Source organism: Diabrotica virgifera, chromosome 4, assembly GCF_917563875.1.
Source record: "Diabrotica virgifera virgifera chromosome 4, PGI_DIABVI_V3a".
Classification (NCBI taxonomy): Eukaryota; Metazoa; Arthropoda; class Insecta; order Coleoptera; family Chrysomelidae; genus Diabrotica; species Diabrotica virgifera.
The window spans coordinates 33,245,743-33,267,196 of record NC_065446.1 but is presented as its reverse complement, the minus strand read 5'-3'; the positions used below and the strand labels follow the sequence as shown (position 1 = coordinate 33,267,196).

The following is a 21,454-nucleotide window of genomic DNA, read 5'->3' as shown; positions in this document are numbered from 1 at the left end:
TAGCTTTCTCTCTCTGGCATATGATGGCTGCCGCCTCTGTGTAACTATCGTTCCATTACACCCATCTCTTGGTAGATACGCTTACACTCGCACGACAGACAAAGATAGCTAGACCACCGAATTTATATCGACGTTACACCCCGATGCATTGTTTAGCATATCTCTATAGCCAGATCTATTCTTGACATATCTCTGATATTATCACGGACTTACTTTTTTTTTCTATCATTAGTGACGCACTGAAAAATGCTCATGAAAAGAAGCATAGTAGAGAACTACAAAATATTATAGTTATAGTGTTAAATAAATTAAAGTTAGGAACGTAACAATAAAAATACATTATGCTGTGCAATAATTTATTGAATACATTGATGTGTTACAAAATAGTCATTTTATTTATTTTTATGACGGGTGCTCGTTTAAAATTACGTAACTATAGTTTTACTACTATTTATTATTTTATCCATTTTCAGTCCACCAAACTTACTGTTCTTAAAAACATGCAGTAGGATATAATGGTTTTTACAGCCTAAAAATGAAACGAAAATCGTATTGTTTTTCTAAAGAAAGACACTCTACTGTAGGTACATTATTGTCCTATTAAATGTAAATGTAGGTAAGAAAAGCCTATTTCAACAATAATATGATAATTGTTAATGTATGTAAATCCGTCATAAACTATATTAGGTAGGTGTAGCAATCATTTGGACCATGAACTTTCCGTCTTGTTTTTTGATAACCTACTTTAGTTAAGTAGGTATAGGTATAATATTCACCTAGGACCTAGATAATCAGTCGAATAGTGAATCCAAAGTGATAACGCGACCAAATATGAAGCTTTTAAGCTTTTATCATAGTTTAAATTCTAATAGATTCGTATATTAATTCAAAATAATACCAGTGTCGCCATTTACAACGAAAAATACGTCCTGAAGAGGCGACAAAGTCCCGTAAACAGGACTCTCCAGAACACACAAACAAAAAATACATACCTACTATGACTACATCTCAAAAGACAACGAAGCTCAAGGCGAAATTACACGGTTCAACCGAATTGAATATTTTTACTCCTTTGCGTAACATAGGTCCATTTTCCGTTGGAATTTACCAGCTGAACAGACGGGGTCGTGAATTGCAAGTTTTACAATTCCCTCTTGTCTTCTTCGCTTCAGCATCCATCGGCCTGCAATTTTTAAAAGCCATGGAGGTGTTACCAGGAAAATAGTCCAATAAGTTTTCAATTAAATATCTTAGGAATATTTTTAATATTTTTCAATATTTTTAATATTTCTATTAGGTTGAAAACTTCGACTTTCAGTTGTTAGACGTCGCTAGACACCTACTCCATAAACGTCAGTTTATGGTATTATAATATCACCCTGTACAAAATATGTTTAAAACTCATTCAAAGTCATTAATCCATGTAGTATCTGTTCTTGGATTCAATAACCGCAAGCATCATTGAATTGTCATGTTTTGTTATTATTTAAATGTGTATATAAACATTAACTCGGTCGAGAAAGATTATTATGATTATTGATGTAGTTGGAAGGTATTCACGTATAGGTTAGGTCAAGTTAATATTGTAAACAACTTATGTAGTGAATCATCGACTTCGAATTAAATATAATGTTATCGGAAAACCTGAGTTTTAATTAATTGGGACCAGAAGGCAGTAACATCACATTATTTAATACAAGTTGCAATGCGGGGATAAGCTTTCGTGATTTTGTCACTTCGGGCAGAGAGCAGCAGGCCTACGCCTCTCTGATGATGACTCCAATTAGAGTCGAAAATCGTCGATTTAGAGTGCTGGTTTGCGCTCTCTGTACTGTGAGAAATAAGACAGTTTTGCCTTCGCATTGCAACTGAACAAAAATGGTATACATTTTTATTTTATTTCGAATTGAATCACTTTGGTTGAATATAGCAGAAATGAAAGCAATGTTATTTAGACGGTATCTGAAAAGTTAACTATTCAACACATATTCTTCGAAAGATGCCGTCGAATGCGTTTAGGAGTAGCGTCATGCGTTTAGGAGTAGCATTAATATGTATGTGATGTGATCATTTAATAAAAGAATTATAATTATGTGTGTTAAGAAGACAAGCCTTAGGAGCCGCTTTTGGTCGATCGTTTTATCATTATGAACTCACAATGCTATTTACACAGTATCTAGAAAGTTAATTATAATTATTCAACACATATTTTTCGAAAGATGTCGTCGAATGAAGTCAAGAGTTTAGGAGTTGCATTAATGTGTGATTTACTCTAAGACAGTTGCTTGAAAATTGATGGGAATTCGATAGAACTATCCATAATCTCTTCATAGATTTCCGACGAGCGTACGATAGCATTAAAAGGGATCAGATGTGGAATGCAATGGCAGAACTTTCAGTTCCAAAAAAACTTATCCAGCTTTTTAAGATATGCGTAAACGGTAGTAGATCCAGTAACAAAGTCTCAGAATCGTTCGAAATAAGCAATGGCCTGAAACAAGGAGATGCGCTGTCACCTCTCCTTTCTAATATAATCCTGGAGAAAGTAGTAAGAACAGCACAAATTAGAACAGAATTACTGACAGTAAATGAACCAAAATTACTACTAGCATACGCGGATGACATTGACATTGTGGGAAACACAGTCACCAATGTAAAGGAAACTTTCAATAAATTGGAGGTAGAAGCAAAGAAAACTGGTTTAAGGGTAAATGACACCAACAGACAAAAGGGACCATATAACTTTGAAAGAGTGGAGAGTTTTAAATACCTCGGAGTAACAATCACTGCAGATACCGATATAACGGAAGAGATTAAATAGAGAATTCAGGCAGCAAACAGATGTATGTATAGCCTCCACAATACTATTAAATCTAAGAGCCTAACACGAGCATCAAAGATCAGAATATATAAAACAGTGATTAGGGTGTATGGGTATTAGATGTATGTGTGTGAGACGTGGATTCTGACCAAATCAATTGAAAGAAAACTTAGATGTTTTGAGAGAAAAATCCTCAGAAGAATCTTTGGACCTTATAACGACCCTAATAGCAACCAATACCGAATGAGAACAAATGCTGAGGTCAAGCAGATGTATAAGGCGAGTGACATAGTCCAAGAAATTAAATTTCAGCGTCTAAGATAATTAAATCTAAATAATTAAATCTAAGAGGCCATGTCCATAGACTCCCTAATAACCGCTTTACCAAACTGATCTGGGAGGAATAGAATAGAAATATGCTTTATTGTCACTGAAAATTTTTACAATTTTATGGACAAAGCTTACATACAGTCAAAAGAAAAATAATATCAACAACAAATAAGATAGCTAATAACTACCATTTACTTAAATTAGACAAATCGTCAATATACAGTAAATATTATATAAAACCAAAGACAAAAACAATTAATTGCAAAATTTATATATTTATATAAATTGCAAATTGAACATACAACAAATAAAATACAACATTAGGAATTGACAGTTTAAGCTACTGCATATGAAACCCAATTTTCTTAGTTATTCATTAAAAAATTCTTCTATTGAATAATATGGTCTTTTAGATAGATAGGCTTTTGTCATTTTACGGAACTTTGGGAAAGATGTTGCAGATTTAAGTTGTAAAGGGAGATGATTGTAAAGTTTTTTTGCGGAATATAATATAGATTTCTTTACTAACTCAGTGGATGGGATCGGTAAATAAATATCAAAGATTGAATTTCTGGTGGAGTTAATATGATTGGGCCTTGCTGGAAAGACATGAAAGTGTTTAGGAATTAAACAAACCGTTTCTAGAATATATAAAGATGGAAGTGTTAAAATTCCGTGATTTCTGAAGTAACTTCTGCAATGTGTAGATCTTCTGAGGCCAAACAGATATCTTATTGCTCTTTTTTGCAATTTAAAAATAACATCAAATTGAGCAGCTGTACTAGAACCCCAAAAAGGAAGACCATATCGAAGATGAGACTCGAACAACGAAAAATATATTATTTTGGAAGATGCTAAATTAAGTTCTATTGAGACAGATCTTATTGCATAGCAAGCTGAGGCGAGTTTCTTACTTAACGAATCGATATGAAGGGACCATTTGAGGTTGCTGTCTAAAAAAATACCAAGTAATTTTACAGAATCAACGGTACTGATCTGGCTGTTATTAAGAGGCAAAGGTTGAAGAGCTCCTTTATAGGATAATGCTGCTGTTTTATCTATATTAAAAGAGAGTAAATTAGAGTCAGACCAAGTCTTTATCATTAGTAGATCCGAAGTTATAGTTTCATGAAGAGATGCAATAGTTGAGTTGCTCCAAGTGATACTGGTATCATCAGCAAAAAGAAAAATTTTCCCATCGATTTTTAAATTAGTGATATCATTTATAAAGATAAGGAACAGAAGAGGACCCAATACTGAACCTTACGGAACTCCACATGCAATGTTTTTGAGACTAGAGTCAGTATCATTTGCTCTAAGTAGTTGTTTTCTATTATTCAATTAGGATTGGAACTAATTCAAAGAAATACATCTACTTCCATAGAAATTTAGTTTTTTAATCAAGATGTCGTGATTTACACAATCAAAAGTTTTGGCATAGTCACAGAAAACAGTGGCAGTATAAAGATTTTTGTTTAGTGCTTGATAAACCTCATGTAGTACAGAAAACATGGCATCAGTGGTACATTTATAAGTTAAAAAGCCGAACTGATTTTGAGATAAAATGTTGTTATCAACGATAAAGGACATAAGTCGAGTTTTAATGAGTCTCTCAATAATTTTGGAGAGTACCAGTAGTAAGGCAATAGGTCTATATTTGCAGGCATTAGATTTTTCACCACCCTTATGACGAGGAATAATAATGGCTGTCTTTAGGCACTCTGGAAATTTACCTTTTTCGAAGGAATCATTAATTAGTGAGACGAGGATTTCCAACACATTTTCTGTGAGATTAGAGAAAATTGTTATAGATAGTCCATCAGTACTACAGGATGATTTGCTTTTGATACTATTGATTGCTTGGGTCAGTTCAGAGTTATCGACTGGTTTTAAAAAGAATGAATTCAAGACCTTTCTTGAATTAGGGAGATAGGAAATGGGATCTTGTTGCGGCAAAATAGTTGATGTTATATTTTTACTCACATTAACGAAGTAATCGTTTAGACTTTCAGGATTTGGAAGGGAAAATGATTGAGCTGTATGAGTTTTATTTCGAAGATCGTTTATTGTAGACCAGGTTTCTTTTGCAACACTTTTAGAGCTTCCCAGACGATTTTGATAATAGGCTTTTTTAGCTGATTTGACAAGTTTTAGATATGTTGTCCTGTACTTCGTGATATATTCAGTGACTGAAACATTGGTAGTAAATTTCTTGATGTATAGAAGTGAACGCATATTCTTGGCTGATATGCTAATACCTTTCGTAACCCAAGGTTTCCGATGTTTTGGCTTAATAGGAATTAAAGGAAATGCCTTATTGAAGATGCGGAGAAGCTTATCTAGAAAAACACTGAAATTATAGTCCACGTCTATAGAAGGAAACTGCCACTCAGAAGTTAAGCGTACATTTTGGAAATTACGAAAATTCTGGGCGGAAAAAATCCTACCTAAACGTCGGGTTTTTGAAGAGGGTTTGCTGAAGAGGTTAAACTTCGTATACACTGCTTCATGATCAGATAGTCCCGCATTAATAACTGTAGAGCAGACATCAAGGGGTGAGAAATCTGAGAAAATATAATCGATTATGGTAGATGTAGTTTTTCTAATCCTTGTAGGAGAATTAACGTGCATTAAGAGACCATACGATTCAAATATGTTGACCAGGGACACTCGGGTAGCACAGGCAACAGCATAATTAATGTTAAAGTCACCGCATAGAATTTTTCTGCTTTTATGAGGCAGGTCAAATTTCACAAATTTAGCAGGTTCTGAAAAAATAGTTCCACGGTAGAGTCAGGTGATCTATAAATGCAAATAATGTAAAGATTAAGATTTTTATTATAAACTAAGGAAAACTCAAAGACGGATTCACTTAACAAAAAGTCATATTTTGTTACCAGAGAAAAATCATTATTTCTAGAGAGAATCAGGGTGCCTCCATGAGCCGAACTTGGATGATCATACCTGGCAATTGTGGTATATTTTTCTACAAAAAAAGGCTCGTTGACTTCAAGCCAGTGCAGGAAGCCCTCACAGGAAGAAGGCCCTTAGGACGCCCACGTATACGATGGAGAGACAATATATGGTCAGATCTAAGAACAATGGGGCTACCCACTGACCCAACCATCATGGACGACCGTTCGAGATGGAAGCGAGTTGTGCAGTCAGCCAAGATCCACCTCGGGTTGTAGTACTACCAGAAGAAGAAGATTAATATGTGATCATTTGATAAAAGGATTATCGAAAAAGAGGCTAAGGAAACGCCGTTGTTGGTGGGTGCGATCATGGGTATTAAGAAGAAAAGCCATAGGAGCCGCTTTGGGTATATTGTTTTATCATTAATCTACGAGGAAAAATTTCCTGTAGTTGGCTGTATACCATTACAAAAACATAAAATCCTTTATAAAACGTATATTTGTTAAAATCCCTATACAGGGCTACATCAAAGACATAACTAGTTTTCAATCGGTCAACCGATCGAAAACTAGTTAAGTCTTTGATGTAGCCCTGTATAGGGATTTTAACAAATATACCTTTTATAATTCTATTGACTATTTACTATTCATGAAGATAATAACAAAACGGCTTGTGAACAAACTGGATAGTTACCAACCTTGTGAACAGGCTGGGTTCCGCTCCAGATACGGAACAAACGATCATCTACAAGTTATAAAAACGCTAATAGAAAAGTGCACAGAGTATAACAAGCCTATCTTTCTTATATTCGTGGATTATGAAAAGGCGTTCGATACTATAGATCATCATAAAATGCTTCGAGCATTGGCTGACTGCCGCATTGACTGCCGATATATCGCCTTGATTAAAAGTATCTACGAAACTGGTACAGCTTGTGTTCGACTTCATGAAGATACCAAGAAATTTAGAATAGAACGTGGAATTAGACAGGGTGATACTATCTCCCCGAAATTGTTTACAGCTGTTCTTGAATATATGTTCAAGCAAATGGAAGGAGAGGATAATACGGGAATCAATATAAACGGGGAGGATCTGAACCACCTAAGATTTGCCGATGACATCGTTTTAATATCTGATAGAATTGATAAAGCTACAAAAATGCTGCACACGCTCTATAAAGTGTCAAAAACAATTGGTCTTAAAATTAACACCTCAAAGACAAAATTTATGACCAACCTTGTAGTCAGCGATAAAATTCAGATTGAGAGTCATAGCATCGACCAAGTAATAGCTTACAAATATCTAGGGCATGAGATTCGCTTAGGCCGAGATAACCAGGCAACTGAAATACAAAGAAGGATAGGTCTCACATGGGCTGCCTTCGGTAGATTAAATAACATTTTCAAGTCTAATATTCCAGTTTCTTTAAAAAGAAAGGTTTTTGACCAGTGTGTTTTGCCGGTTCTTACATATGGTGCAGAAACACTAACTCTGACAAAAAGAACAATAAATAAAATAAGAGTTACACAACGCGCTATGGAAAGATCAATGTTAGGTATTACCATCAGAGATAAAGTACCGAACCTAGAAATAAGAAGAAGAACAGGAGTCACGGAGGCAGTTGAAAGAATAGCCATGGCTAAATGGGCTTGGGCAGGACATGTTGCCAGACTGACGGATGACAGATGGACCAAAAAGATTATGGAATGGCGACTCAAGGCAGGAGGCATATCGAAGCAGAGGACGACCACCGACTAGATGGACGGATGATATCAAGCGCATCACCACAAATTGGATGCAAGAAGCTCAAGATAGAAATAGGTGGAAATTTTTACGGGGGGCTTCAGCCCATAGGGGTTCAGCAGTGGACAAATATAGGCTAGTTGATGACCTTTTATAAAGGATTTTATGGTTTTATCATTATTAACTCACAAGTATAACGACTACGGACACTCTTAATTTTCAACCCTCTCTTTTATAATTCCATTGTTCCATTGAACGATTCCACAATAAAACGTTTAATTCTTGTGTTTACACATTCATTTTTCGTTAATCCGCTTTGAAGATTGAACGATAAAAGTGAAAATATTGAGCATGTTCAATTCTTTCAACGCCATTAATCGACAACATCCAATGACATGGAACGATTCACTTATATGTTTACATGTCTCAATTTGGTTGCTTCATCTAAATTGAAAGGCAAAAGTGAACCGTGTAATTTCGCATTAAGTGCGTCGAATAAACTCATTAAAGTTGCCTAGAATGTTGCTTACATACTTAAAAAATGAGTAGGTACATACCGCCATAAACATTTTTAAATCTATCATGACAAAACCTCCTGCAGTTATTTCAATCCTTCTTGCATCTCTGACCATTATCTGCCAAACGTGTTTAGCATAATGTGGATAATCGTACCATTTACTAAAGTAGACACTATGACTGACTTCATCTGCCTAATAAACAAACAAAATTGAGTTTCAGCTATACTAACAACTAAAGTCGACTTTACACTACATGATTTATCATGTGATTTGTCATATGATTTTTCCCATGACGAGCCGCATGACAATGCTTATGACAAAACGAGCCGTATAACAATGCAAAATCATATGACAAATCACACAGTGTAAACATGTAAATTTCACTCCATGACCAAATCATATGACAAATCACATGATAAATCATGTAATGTAAAGTCGACTTAACAACTGTATTAGAATTAAAATGTCCTCCTCCTCCTAAGTACCTTCTCTGACTGAGGTTGGCGATCAATATGGCAAATTTCTCTCTATTCTGGGCTTGATGAATTAAGTAATTTCCTGTTGTTTGAGTCCAATCTCTGATGTTTTGGAGCCAGGATTTTTTTTGTTCCTATACCCCTTTTACCTTCAATTTTGTCTTCTAATATTACCTGGAGCTGCTCAAGTTCCCTATGACTCATTGTGTGTCCTAGATATGACGTCTTTCTAATTTTGATTGTGTTGACCAGATGAGGACGTGTGTTCATTATTTCTAGTACTCTGCTGGTCCAACTTATTCTTAGCATTCGGCGGTACATCCTCATTTCGAATGAATTCAGTTTGTTGACGTCATACCTACTCTTTTAATGTCCAGGTCTCACAACGATATAGTAATAGAGACCACACATAGCACTTTAGTGTTCTCAATCTTATTGTGACTGATAGCTTGGGGTTACAGTGCATGTTACGCATGCTCATAAAACCAGACCTTGCTATTGCAATGCGTCTTCTAATTTCTTTTGTGTGGTCTAGGTGACTATTTAGCTCTCTGCCCAGGTATATAAAGCTTTGGGAACTCTGAAGGGTGATATCATTTTACTTGTATGTTGGGTGTAATTTGTTCATGGGGGTTCTTGTGAAATACCATGATTTTAGTTTTGGAAAGGTTAATGTCCAAGCCCAGCCTGTGAGTTTATTCTGATAATATGTTCGTCAATATTTTTAGTTGGTCTTCTGTTCCCGCTAATACTACGGCGTCATCAGCATATCTTACATTACTTACATAAAATAATGTACATAAATATACATTACTTACAATAAAAATGTATATACCCGAAAATTTAATCCTAAACCTTTCTGTCAATAGTTGTCTGCTCACAGTCCTTTCATCTTCTTTTCAGTTTTCCCCTACCTCTCTTTTATCAAATTCTAACAAAGTTTTCTCTGTCCATCGTCTCACATAACTTCAATTTCTACGTCTGCCCTAATTAAACTATTGCAGTCTCTGTTCTTAATTTTTTTTCGAGACTAGTCACCTCGACTTTTCCTCTAATCAATTCGTTTCTGATCCTGTTCCTTTCTAGTCTTACCGTCTCCACCGTAATATATTTTCATTTCAGCTACCCTTATCTTCTTTTCCTGAATCCTTATCTTCCTTACAAGTCACATTTCATTTGATCACTTATTTATCTTGTATATTCTTGTAAAGAAAATCACTACAAGTAGGCGAAGCAATAAAGCACTGAAATCGGCATTACCTCCGAAAAAAAAACTACAAGACGGATCTTAATAATTCTTTTTGCATTCGATTCGTGAATGCGACAGGAAACTTTGTGACCCCGAGCCATGATATAATATTGAAAAACTGCATACAAAAAATGTATTCTTAAAGTGCATCTAAAACAGACAATAAAAAAAATTCAGAACTCGTCAATTATCGGCAGAAATGAGTTCAATTTTATTACTCTGGGATTTTTGGGGCCGCTGAAAACGAATATGACGTCGTAAGTGATCTCCGGAGTACCTGGTGCTCAGGGTAGCTACTGTTTACCTTGTCATTAAAATTCATTAAAAAATTAGTCGAAAATTATTACTCGGGGGGTTCTTAGGGGCATTAACGACGAATATGATATCGGAAGTGATCTACGGAGTACCTGGTGCCCAGGGTACCTACTGTTTACCCCGTCTAGTGGAGTTTTCGGCAAAAAATGTATCAAAAAATTAGTCAAAAATCATTACTTGGGAGGTTTTTAGGGTCCCTAACGACGAATATGACATCGGAAGTGACCTACGGAATATATAGTGCACTGGGTACCTCGTCTTCTGGAGTTTTCGGCAAATTCTTTAAAAAATTAGTCAAAAATCATTACTCGGGGATTCTTGGGTCGCTGACGACGAATATGACATCGGAAGTGATCTACGGAATACTTGGTACCTACCCAGGGTACCTACTGTTTACCTCGTTTTCTTAAGTTTTCGGAAAATTCGGTAAAAATTTAGTCAAAATTAATTACTCAGGGGGTTTTTGGGGTCTCTGACGACGTACCTACAATTTACCTCGTCTTCCGAAGTTTTTGGCAAATTCAATAAAAAATTAGTCAAAAATCATTGGTCACGAGATAAACAGTAGGTACCCTGGGTATCAGGTACTCCGGAGGTCACTTCCGATGTCATATTCGTCGTCAGCGACCCCAAAAAGCCCTTGAGTAATGAATTTTGACTATTTTTTTAATGAATTTGTTGAAAACTCCCGAAGAAGAGGTAAACACTAGGTACCCTGGGTACCAGGTATTCATGAGATCACTTATATGGTATGATACACATGAGATCTCCGGAGGTAACCTGATGCCCAGGTTACCTACTCTTTACCTCGTCTTTCGAAATTTTCGGCAAATTCATTAAAAAATTAGTCAAAAATCATTAGTTACGAGATAAACAGTAGGTACCCTGGACACCAGGTACTCCGGAGATCACTTCCGATGTCATATTCGTCGTTAGCGACCCCAAAAACCCCCCGAGTAATGATTTTTGACTAGTTTTTTAATACATTTTTTGCCGAAAACTTCACTAGACGAGGTAAACAGTAGGTACCCTGGGCACCAGGTACTCCGTAGAGCACTTCCGAGGTCAAATTCGTCGTTAGTGACTTTAAAAACCCCCCGAGTAATGATTTAGACTAATTTTTTAATGAATTTTAATGACGAGGTAGGTAAACAGTTGGTATCCTTGGCACCAGGTACTCCGGAGATCACTTACGACGTCATATTTGTTTTCAGCGACCCCAAAAACCCACGGAGTAACAAAATTGAACTCATTTCCGCCGATAATTTATTGATGAGTTCTGATTTTTTCCTTATTTTCTGTTTGAGATGCACTTTAAGAATGCATTTTTTGTATGCAGTCTTTCAATATTATATTATGGCTCGGGATTACAAAGGTTCCTGGCGCATTCACGAATCGAATGCAAAAAAAGAGAATTATTAAGATCCGTCGTGTCATTTTTTTTTCGGAGGTTCAGTGCTTTATTGCTTCGACTAAAGCACAATTTAAACATATTAAAGAGACTATAGAATTTTCGACTAAAGGAGTTGGAAGGTATAAAAAAAATATAAGAAAGAATTAATCAACCTGTTTTTATTAATTATTATCATTCTATGATAAATGGTATATCTATACTAACCTGATCCATTAGCGCTTGAGCTGGTATGGAATAGCAAAGAACTATTTGATTGAGACCAGCAATCAGATGAAACAAGGCTTCGATGCGATAATTCATGTCTGTATTGCTAGAAAAAATCAAACCAACTTTTGTATACACAAATAGCATACTTGATATTAAGTCAAAGTCAAAAGATTGCAAAAGTAGTATTTTTTTTTAATTTGCTTTTGAAAGCCTGCGCTGCTCTGCGCTAAATAGTAAAATATTTATTTATCTACTCTATCTCATATTATATATAAGTTTTTAGTTTGTGAAAACTGTCATTATAGATATCAGTGCGTGAAGGATTTTAAGTGTGCGTGAAGTAACAATGGGATTTACTTAAATGGGATTTACTTAAATGGGATTTACTTAAATGGGATTTACTTAAATGGGATTTATTAAATGGGATTTACTTTTTCGCACTGTTTTTTGGCACACTTTCATATAATCAAATATCCTTAACTTTCGCGTTGTCATGATGATGACATGTGAGCAATAAATTACAACAAAAGCTTTGACAATTTTGTAGTGTGATAGAAGTTAGAATTTTTAAATGTCAAATTTCTAAAAATTGTAGAATAGAAATGAATTCCAGTGACGAAGGGTTACAGTTTTTTTATTTGTTTATCAAAGATAAAATATTGTATGAAACTGTGCGTGAAGTACCTTTTGCGAACTTACACGATGTATAACACTCGCGCCGCTCGTGCTCTAAACATCGCGTGCGATCGCAAAAAGCATACTACATGAACTGTTTCAAAAATAACTATTATAGTATAGTAGGTACTTACTCGCTTGATATTATGTACATACGCATGCACATGGTTAAAATAATATCTCCTAAGAAGAAAAGAGTTACTCCTGAAAACGTGGCACTAAATTGATCTAGAAAACTAAAATTTTTTTTAAACTCTAAAAATTGAAAAAATTAATTAAAGAACTAATAGCCTCCGATTATTACTGTCCGATAAATTTTATGTTAAAGTAGATTTGCATTAGGGCTCAGTGATTAGTCCTTATTTATTCTTATTAGTGTTGGATCAAATAACAGCGGAACTACAGGGTAATATACTCTGATATTATTGAATGTATGAGTCATCATCATCATCCAACCAATTTACATCCACTGCTGGATATAGGTCTCCCCCAATGACTTCCACACTTCACGGGTTTGTGCTGATTGTTGCCAATCCGTCTGCTATCATCTGTCCATGGTTTAAGCGGTCTTCCTCTACTGCGTTTATCTTCTCTTGGTCTCCAACGCTGACAGAGTGTTAGTAGGAAATATTGAAACTGATTAGAACATAAACTGGAACAATGGAAACAAGCTCTTGAGAAAAAGGGGTTAAAACCTAGTAGTAAAGTAACAGAATATTTGGAATGCTCATGTTCATGTTCAATTACCACAAATGAAGATGTTAATATAAGTGCACAGGAAGTACGAAAAACACTCGAAAAGCTGAAGAACAGAAAAGCTGCAGGTAAGGATGGAATACCAAACGAATTACTGAAATATTGTGGAGCAGCAATGACCAGTCCTGGATTTGTCAATAGGCCATATAGGCAGCGGCCTATGGGCGGCAGCGTCTTAGGGGCGGCAGATTTTACAGGAAGCTCACTTAATTATAGAGAATAAAGGTCAAACAAGTTCACAGGTTGTCTCATGGTTTTTTATACTAATACGTTAAATTCTCATAGAAACTCACATATCGAAAATTATCAATCCTAGGTATTTTTACCGTTTTTATCTACATAATAATATACTAATAATATCGCACCTTGAAAACCATATGGCAATATCTGCAATTTTTTCATGAAATGACTTTTGAATGCAGTCTAATAGGAAAAAAAATCTATTTTTTAATGCTATATAGCAGCGTTTGAAAAAAATTTTAAATTCGGCACCAGAAAGATACATCTCTATGGCTTTTGTCAAAAATCGATTCTTCTTTGTATACCATCAGGCATTATCTGCAGTAGTTGATGCTCTACGGTTCTAAAATTGGTACAAAACCCCAGATCTATATGGCAATATGTGCAAAATGTGACCCACGCTCGTAAAATGAAAGCAAGATCTACTAAGGAAACATCCTTTGAATGCAACAAAACATAGAGTGCTTCATAGAGATTTGATTGCAACACTGGAAATAAGCGATAAGACTATAACAAATTGATATACAACGTCGTACTGCAGATGGGTTTATCCCAAAAGAAAAGCGAATTATAACCGACAGACAATATATAAGCGACAGATTATAATATGCAAGACTTTGATTAAGTGTTAACACTAAAAATTTGTAATAAATAAGTACAATCAATAAAAAACTGTTATTTTATATGAATTTTTACTGTATCATGTGCGAAAATTGATATATTTTTTAAAACCATATGGCCGTATGTGCTAAAATACCTATTTCCTGGGGGAAATTTTACGTACTTTTTAATTCATATAAAAATATGTAAAATTAAAGACAATTGTGCCAAATACCAGGTTTGCAGCTTAATTTTTGGAATTACAGTAAATAAAATTAACTTTACAAAAACTTAAAATGCTCATAACTCAATATTATGATTTTTGCAGTTACTGCCCTATGGTTTTCAAGGTGCGATATCTACTATACTATTATTGTGTGACTGTATCTGACTGATGGATAACAGCAGCGGGGCGACGACGCGGCGGGAGCAGTGACTCAATGCAGCCGAACATGAGCCGAACCACCTCCATTTCCTACCCGCGCTCGACATTCGACAAACCGCCCGCACAGTTCAAAGCGGCAGTGTTTTGCAAGCATCGATTGCATACGCTATGCTCGAGTCGCCTCGCTATTATCTATACAAAACACATAACGACTACTTACTTCTGAAGAAAAAATCAGTGATTCTCAATAATTATTTATTTAAAAATGAATAACCATTTTCAATTTCGTTGCAAAACGAAAATACAGCCGAAACATATTCCAGTCCAATCAGAGAGTGCTGCAAGCACCTCTACCGGTTTCGAAACTTATTAGTCTCTCATCAGGAGGCACATATGCTGCTCTCCCTGATCCAACCAAAACAAACCCCAGCGTGCAGTCCCGAATTGCAACGAACGAAATTATTTATTTATTTATATTTATTTAATCATTTATACTTTGTTGGTGAAAGTTTCTGTTGAAATAGGTAAGTTCTACACAATGGTAGCAATACTCTAATATATTTTTATCATTTACACTCATTAAATGAAAATTTTGCCTCATTAAAATGAAAGATACCTGCCTACCTTCTTACTAAGTAGGGGAAAGGAGGGTAAGTTGACGAATATAAGACTTAAAATTAAATTTTGACGTTCTTTAAGAAAAATAAAAATATTTTTTTGCAAACTTATTAAGTTTATACGTTTTGTAACTGATTTATGTATTTTTTTATTAAATACATATATTTTTTAAAAATTTGGAAAAATAAATATAAAACGTGTTCAGTTCGTTATCATACCCACACATGGAGTTAAGTTGACAAACTAATGTGGGTAAGATCACGAGGTACCTCTACCCTCTACATCAGCGGTTCTCAATCTTTTTCAGTCATGTACCACCAAATACTTTTTATTATTTTTTGTACCACCTAACTGAAATACCTATCTAGCTAGGTGATCTAATTAATTAGAATAGTGGTGTTGATTTTGGCTGTTTTGCGTTTTGTGTACCACCTCAAATAATGAAATGTACCACCAGTGGTACATGTACCACAGATTGAGAACCGCTGCTCTACATAAAAACTAAATGTAATATTATGAAAGAAAAATAGTTTAATAACAAAAATGCAACTAAATGGTACAGTGACAACAAAACCTCATCTTAAATTTAGATTCTTTTAATTCGGTACATTCAGCATGTGCCCAAAGTTTACACTTTAAACATTGAATTATGTCCCTTTCCCCTACTCGTTCTCTAACGAAAATATAGAAGATAGAAAGACAATATTGTGGTAGAATATATTAAAATTTGAGACATGTCATGACGTTTTCTAGTTGGCGCACACACTGGCGCAGTTATTCACGTCTTTTTTCTTTTTACAGATTGATAGCGTCCTCAATCTGACGGAAAATGAGTGATGGAAGGAAAAGACTTAGCGGTGCTGAGTACAGAAAAAATGCCAAAATAAAAAAAGATAAACAAGAACACGCACTTCAGAAGACCAGGAAAATAGAAGCTTTTTTTAAGAGTGAAAACAGCAACGAGGGTTTACGTAATGCACAAGAGAACTCGGGGATTAGTAATAATAAGGAAAATCAACATGAACAAGGTTCTGTTCCGGTTGAGGTGAAGAGCCTGTACCATCAAAAACAGTCAAATCAGTCGTGTCCAGTAAAACTTGTTCATCCTCCTGATTCTGACACCGAAATACGTTCAACAAGTAAGTGTTATTCAAAGTCAGATAACGAAGAAGTGGCTATAGTTACGACATCAACTGAAATTCATTCAATAACAAAACTAAACACAGATCCAGCCTTATGGGAAATAAACGATTTAACGAGAGATATTATTGCCAGAAATGGTTTTGAACAAAACAAGTCCTGTGATTTCACAAAAAGTGGAAGAATGTATTCCGATCATCGCCGTTATTTACCAAAAAATATATTTTACAGAAAAATGAAGAATAATGAAGTTAAAGAAAGGAATTGGCTCGTCTATTCGGAAAGCAAAAGCTCGGTATTTTGTGGACCCTGTATGGCCTTTGGATCTTTTGAGAACAAGACACAGTTTGACGAGCAAGGCTTCAATGATTGGAAGAATGCAGAAGTTCGAGTAGCTCAACACGAAAACTCTCCAAGTCATAAATCATGCATTCTCGCTTTAAGAGCTAGAAGTGTGATTCACGGCAATATCCAATCTTCCTTAACTATCCAACTTAACGAAGAAATTTCTTACTGGAAGAACATTTTAAAGAGGGTTGTTGCTGTTATAAAAGGATTAGCTTCTAGAGGTCTCGCTTTTAGAGGAAGTAATGAAAAGTATGGTGACCAGCATAGTGGAAATTACATTATGCTTCTGGAATTAATAGCAGAATTTGACCCATTACTAGCTAAACACATTGAAAGATATGCAAACCAAGGATCAGGAACAACTAGTTACCTATCGAAAACTGTTTGTGACGAATTTATTTCTTTAATGGCTGAAAAAGTATTAATATACATTAGTAATGAGATAAAAAAGCAAAGTACTTTTCTTTGATTGTGGACTCAACACCGGATGCAGCACATATAGATCAGCTAACGCTTGTCATTCGATATGTTTTAGATAACGGAGAACCATGTGAAAGATTTATCAAATTCTTACCTTCTGTAGGACACAAAGCTCAAGAAATGTTTGATGCCATTACTATAGAGCTAGAACAGTTAAACATTAATCTCAAAGATTGCCGTGGTCAATCTTATGATAATGCCTCTAACATGTCAGGGATTTACAATGGTTTACAAGCTAAAATTCAAGAACAAGCACCATTTGCCATGTTTGTTCCTTGTGCAGCTCATTCACTGAATTTGGTGGGAACCTCGGCCGCTGAGTCTTGTCCAGAAGCCTGCCGCTTTTTCATGTTGCTGGAGGAGGTATATACTTTCTTCGTGAAGTCAACCGAACGTTGGAAAAAACTGATAAATGAGATAGGAAGAGGAAAGAGGCTCAAGAGAGTGAATCTAACTCGTTGGTCGGCTAGAGCAGATGCCTGTAAAAGTCTAAGAGATTCTTGGGATGAAGTAGTAACAGTTTTAAAAATTATTGAAAATGACACTACAGAGAAACCCGTCCCGCGAAATGAGGCAAAAGGAATTCGCATTAAATTAGAAAAACTTGAAACTGCTTTCATGGTCGTATTTTGGAATGCTATTTTGGAGAGATTAAATAAAGTGAGTATTCAGATTCAGAGCTCATCTGTAGATGTTTTGACGGTATCTGATCTCTATGGATCTCTAGTAGAGTTTACAATAGCAGAACGAGACAACTTTGACTATTTTGAAGAAAAAGCAATTGAGATGAGCGCTCTTAAGCAATATCAAGGTGAAATAAAGAGGCAACCTAAAAGAAAAAAAATGACGGATGAAACATCGAATGAAGAACCTGAAACACCCTACGGCTCCAGAGATTTTTTCAGAGTGGACACCTTTTTGGTCATCCTTGATAGACTGAGGGCTGAAATAGAGAGAAGGCATAATGCTTACTTAAACTTTAAAGAAAAGTTTTTATTTTTAACAAAAATTACTGAATTTTCAACACAAATAGTTACCGAAAAAGCCCAGTCGCTGGTGAAATATTATACCAATGATTTAGAGGAAGATTTGGTTCAAGAATGTGTGCATTTTCACAGTTACATTTCCTCTAGTAATGTTGCAGAATGTGCAGTGAAGCCTAGATCAAACTCATTGCTCAGTCTCTCAACGTTTTTGAGGAATCACTCGCTGTCTAATGTTTACCCTAACTTAGATATAGTTCTCCGCATCGCACTTTCGACTCCGGCTACGAATTGCTCTGGGGAAAGAAGTTTTTCCTGTTTAAAACGAGTAAAAAATTATCAAAGGTCTTCATTGTCTCAAGAAAAAATGAATTCTTTGGCTCTTCTCTACATAGAAGCAGAGATAATGAACACTATAAACTATGATGATATTATAAATGATTTTGCTATTAAAAAGTCCCGTAAAAAATTGTAATTATTGTTTCCTTAAGCCCTTCCTAATGACTAATTCATTATTTTGATCAACCTTAGTTCGTTTCTTACTACATATGGAAAATTATTATTTTAGTAAGGTACATGGGGCGGCGCAAATAAAGTGGCCTACACTCGTAAACAATATAGATCCGGCACTGGCAATGACAGAACAATTAACAACATTAATTAACAAAATCATAAAACACAATAAAACACCATAAGAATGGAGAACGAGCGAAAGCAGCCAGAAAACTACAGAGGTATCAACCTGTTAAATATTACCCTAAAATTTAGAACTAAAATCTTACAATACGTAATGAATCAGAGGATAAGTTTAGCAGATGAACAACAGGGTTTTCGTACTGGAAGATCGTGTACAGATGCAATATTCGTCATAAAGCAAATTATTGAGAAATCACTAGAGTATAATAGACCAGCATTTCTATGTCTGATTGACTTAAAGAAAGCATTTGACAGAGTAAGACTCAAAGATGTAATCCATCTTCTGTATAATAGAGAAGTCCCTCTACATATCATAAAAACTATTGAGAACATCTACCAAAACAACAAAATGGAAGTCAGAATAGATGGACAACTTAGAGAACCTATAGATATAGGCAGCGGAATAAGATAGGGAGACTCATTGAGTCCTATGCTTTTCAATTTAATCATGGATGAAATCATAAAAAACGTCAACAAATGAAGAGGATATAGAATGGGAAACAAAGAAGTAATAATACTCTGCTACGCAGACGACGCAATATTGATAGCCCAAGATGAAGATAGTCTGCAAAAATTAGTCCACAGATTTAACATAAGAGCAAAAGAATTCAATATGACAATTTCATCTCAGAAAACCAAAACAATAGTAATTAGTAAAGAACCAATCAGACGCAAAATAGAAATTGATGGTATCAGTATTGAACACGCAATGGAAGTAAAATACCTTGGAATTACATTGTCAAGTTACGGAGACCTAGACAAAGGAGTGAGAAATCAAGTACAAAAAGTAAATAGATTCTCAGGATGCCTTAATAACACTATATGGCGAAACCGACATATTAACACTGAGATGAAGTCAAGAATTTATAAAGCCAGTGTAAGAGCAATAATGACATATGCATCAGAAACAAGACCCGATACAGCCACAATGCAAAGACTACTGGAAACGGCAGAGATGAGAGTACTGAGAAGAATTACAGGAAATACACTGAGAGATCGAAAGAGGAGCGAAGGTATTAGAAGACAATGTAACGTACAGTGTATAAACGAATGGATACTAAATAGAAAAAAAGAATGGAACAACCACATAACCAAAATGGGGGAGACACGTGTGGTCAAAATAGCAAGAGATAAATCACCAATCGGTAGAAGAAGTATCGGCCGACCGCGCAAAAGATGGAGTGACAACCTTCCACAGAGGTATCAATCCGCCAATGAACAAGCAGAATTGCTTATAAAGAGGAAGAAGAAGAAGTTGATGTTCATAGACGGAGTAGGCACTACAGATAAAGTTTCAAGTAGGTGCCTAGGGTCGGTATTACAGAGTAATGGGGAAATACATGGAGATGCGGAGCAGTAGAGTTATAGCAGGATGGATAAAGTGGACCAAATCGAGAGGTGTGTTAAACACTATATAGACCCTAAACAGAATGCAGTAGGAACAATGAAATCACATAAGATATTAATACTTACTCGATTAGAAAATTTTGATGATCCACACATTCCTTCACTCTTTTCGTTATTTCTTGTTTGGTCATCTGTTTTCCATCTTTCAGATCGAATAAATTGTTCAACTTTCTATTCAGCATTCTAAATTGAACTTCAGCCATCATTAACAAGATCAAGATGACTATGTCCAAACAAGATATAGAAAGTAATGCTGCTGAACAAGCAGTGTCTTCCAAAATAAGGAAGAAATAGCTTAAAAGTTTAAATACAGTGCTTTAATTTTAATTTCGCGAAAAGAAATTATGTTGAAAATTCCACACCTGTAATTTTGAACCAATCAAAATACGTTATTTTGACAGATCACCATGGCAACGGAGGTATTTTATCGGAAATTTTTTGCTCGTGGGGTACCCAACAGCGAATTATAGTGGAAATTTTTTGACGTTTACAATAACAGAACATTTTTGACAGACTGGTTTTTATTTGTTTACATAATTTAGTTTTAATTCATTTTATATCACTTGTAGTTACTCAAAACTTATGTAAAATTGAAGAATAGACTATTTTCTATCTTGAAATGGTATTCACATGCAACTAGGTACAATGAGTAGAAATTACGAATTTGAAAGCCTAAATAATTGCTGACATTGCTATGGCGCGCTATTAATCTGTTCATGCAGCTTTGGATTTTCAAATGCAAATTTGGTGTGGAATTTTCTTACCGAATACCACGCGAAGTCAAATTAATATCCGGAAATTTTTTTTTGATCATGAATATTTTTAGAAAATTTCCCTCGTCTGCGACTCGGGAAATTTTCAAAATATTCATGATCTCAAAAAAATTTCCGGAAATAATTTGACCTCTAGTGGTATTACTAGTGATAACATTTTAGTCAGTAAATAGATATATATCAATTTTAAAGTTTATTAACTCGATGATGACCTCTAAATTATGACAAGAAAAAATCAATAGATTTGTATCTTGTGCGTAGAAAAATGTAAAAATAGAAATGTTTATTTGGTGTTACAGACCAAATTTATCTTCTTCTCTACATACAATTTACTAATTTTACTATATATATATAGTGGCTAAAC

The 21,454-nt window shown here is 35.1% G+C and overlaps 1 protein-coding gene across 2 annotated transcripts; it reads right to left on the bottom strand.

Annotated features, from left to right (window-relative positions):
* Positions 1-339: 339 nt before the first annotated feature.
* On the bottom strand, positions 340-20,674 carry LOC126883487 (uncharacterized). 2 transcript variants are annotated; one of them, XM_050649080.1, is made up of 5 exons: positions 20,384-20,674; positions 12,799-12,900; positions 11,987-12,092; positions 8,368-8,520; positions 340-529 (listed from the first exon to the last, which is right to left on the bottom strand). In XM_050649080.1, exons 1-5 carry the CDS (start codon positions 20,521-20,523, stop codon positions 470-472), a joined length of 561 nt encoding a protein of 186 aa, XP_050505037.1. In that variant the 5' UTR covers positions 20,524-20,674; the 3' UTR covers positions 340-469. The 2 variants fall into 2 exon arrangements, with proteins under 2 accessions (XP_050505037.1, XP_050505038.1); XM_050649081.1 differs by lacking the exon at positions 12,799-12,900.
* Positions 20,675-21,454: the final 780 nt, after the last annotated feature.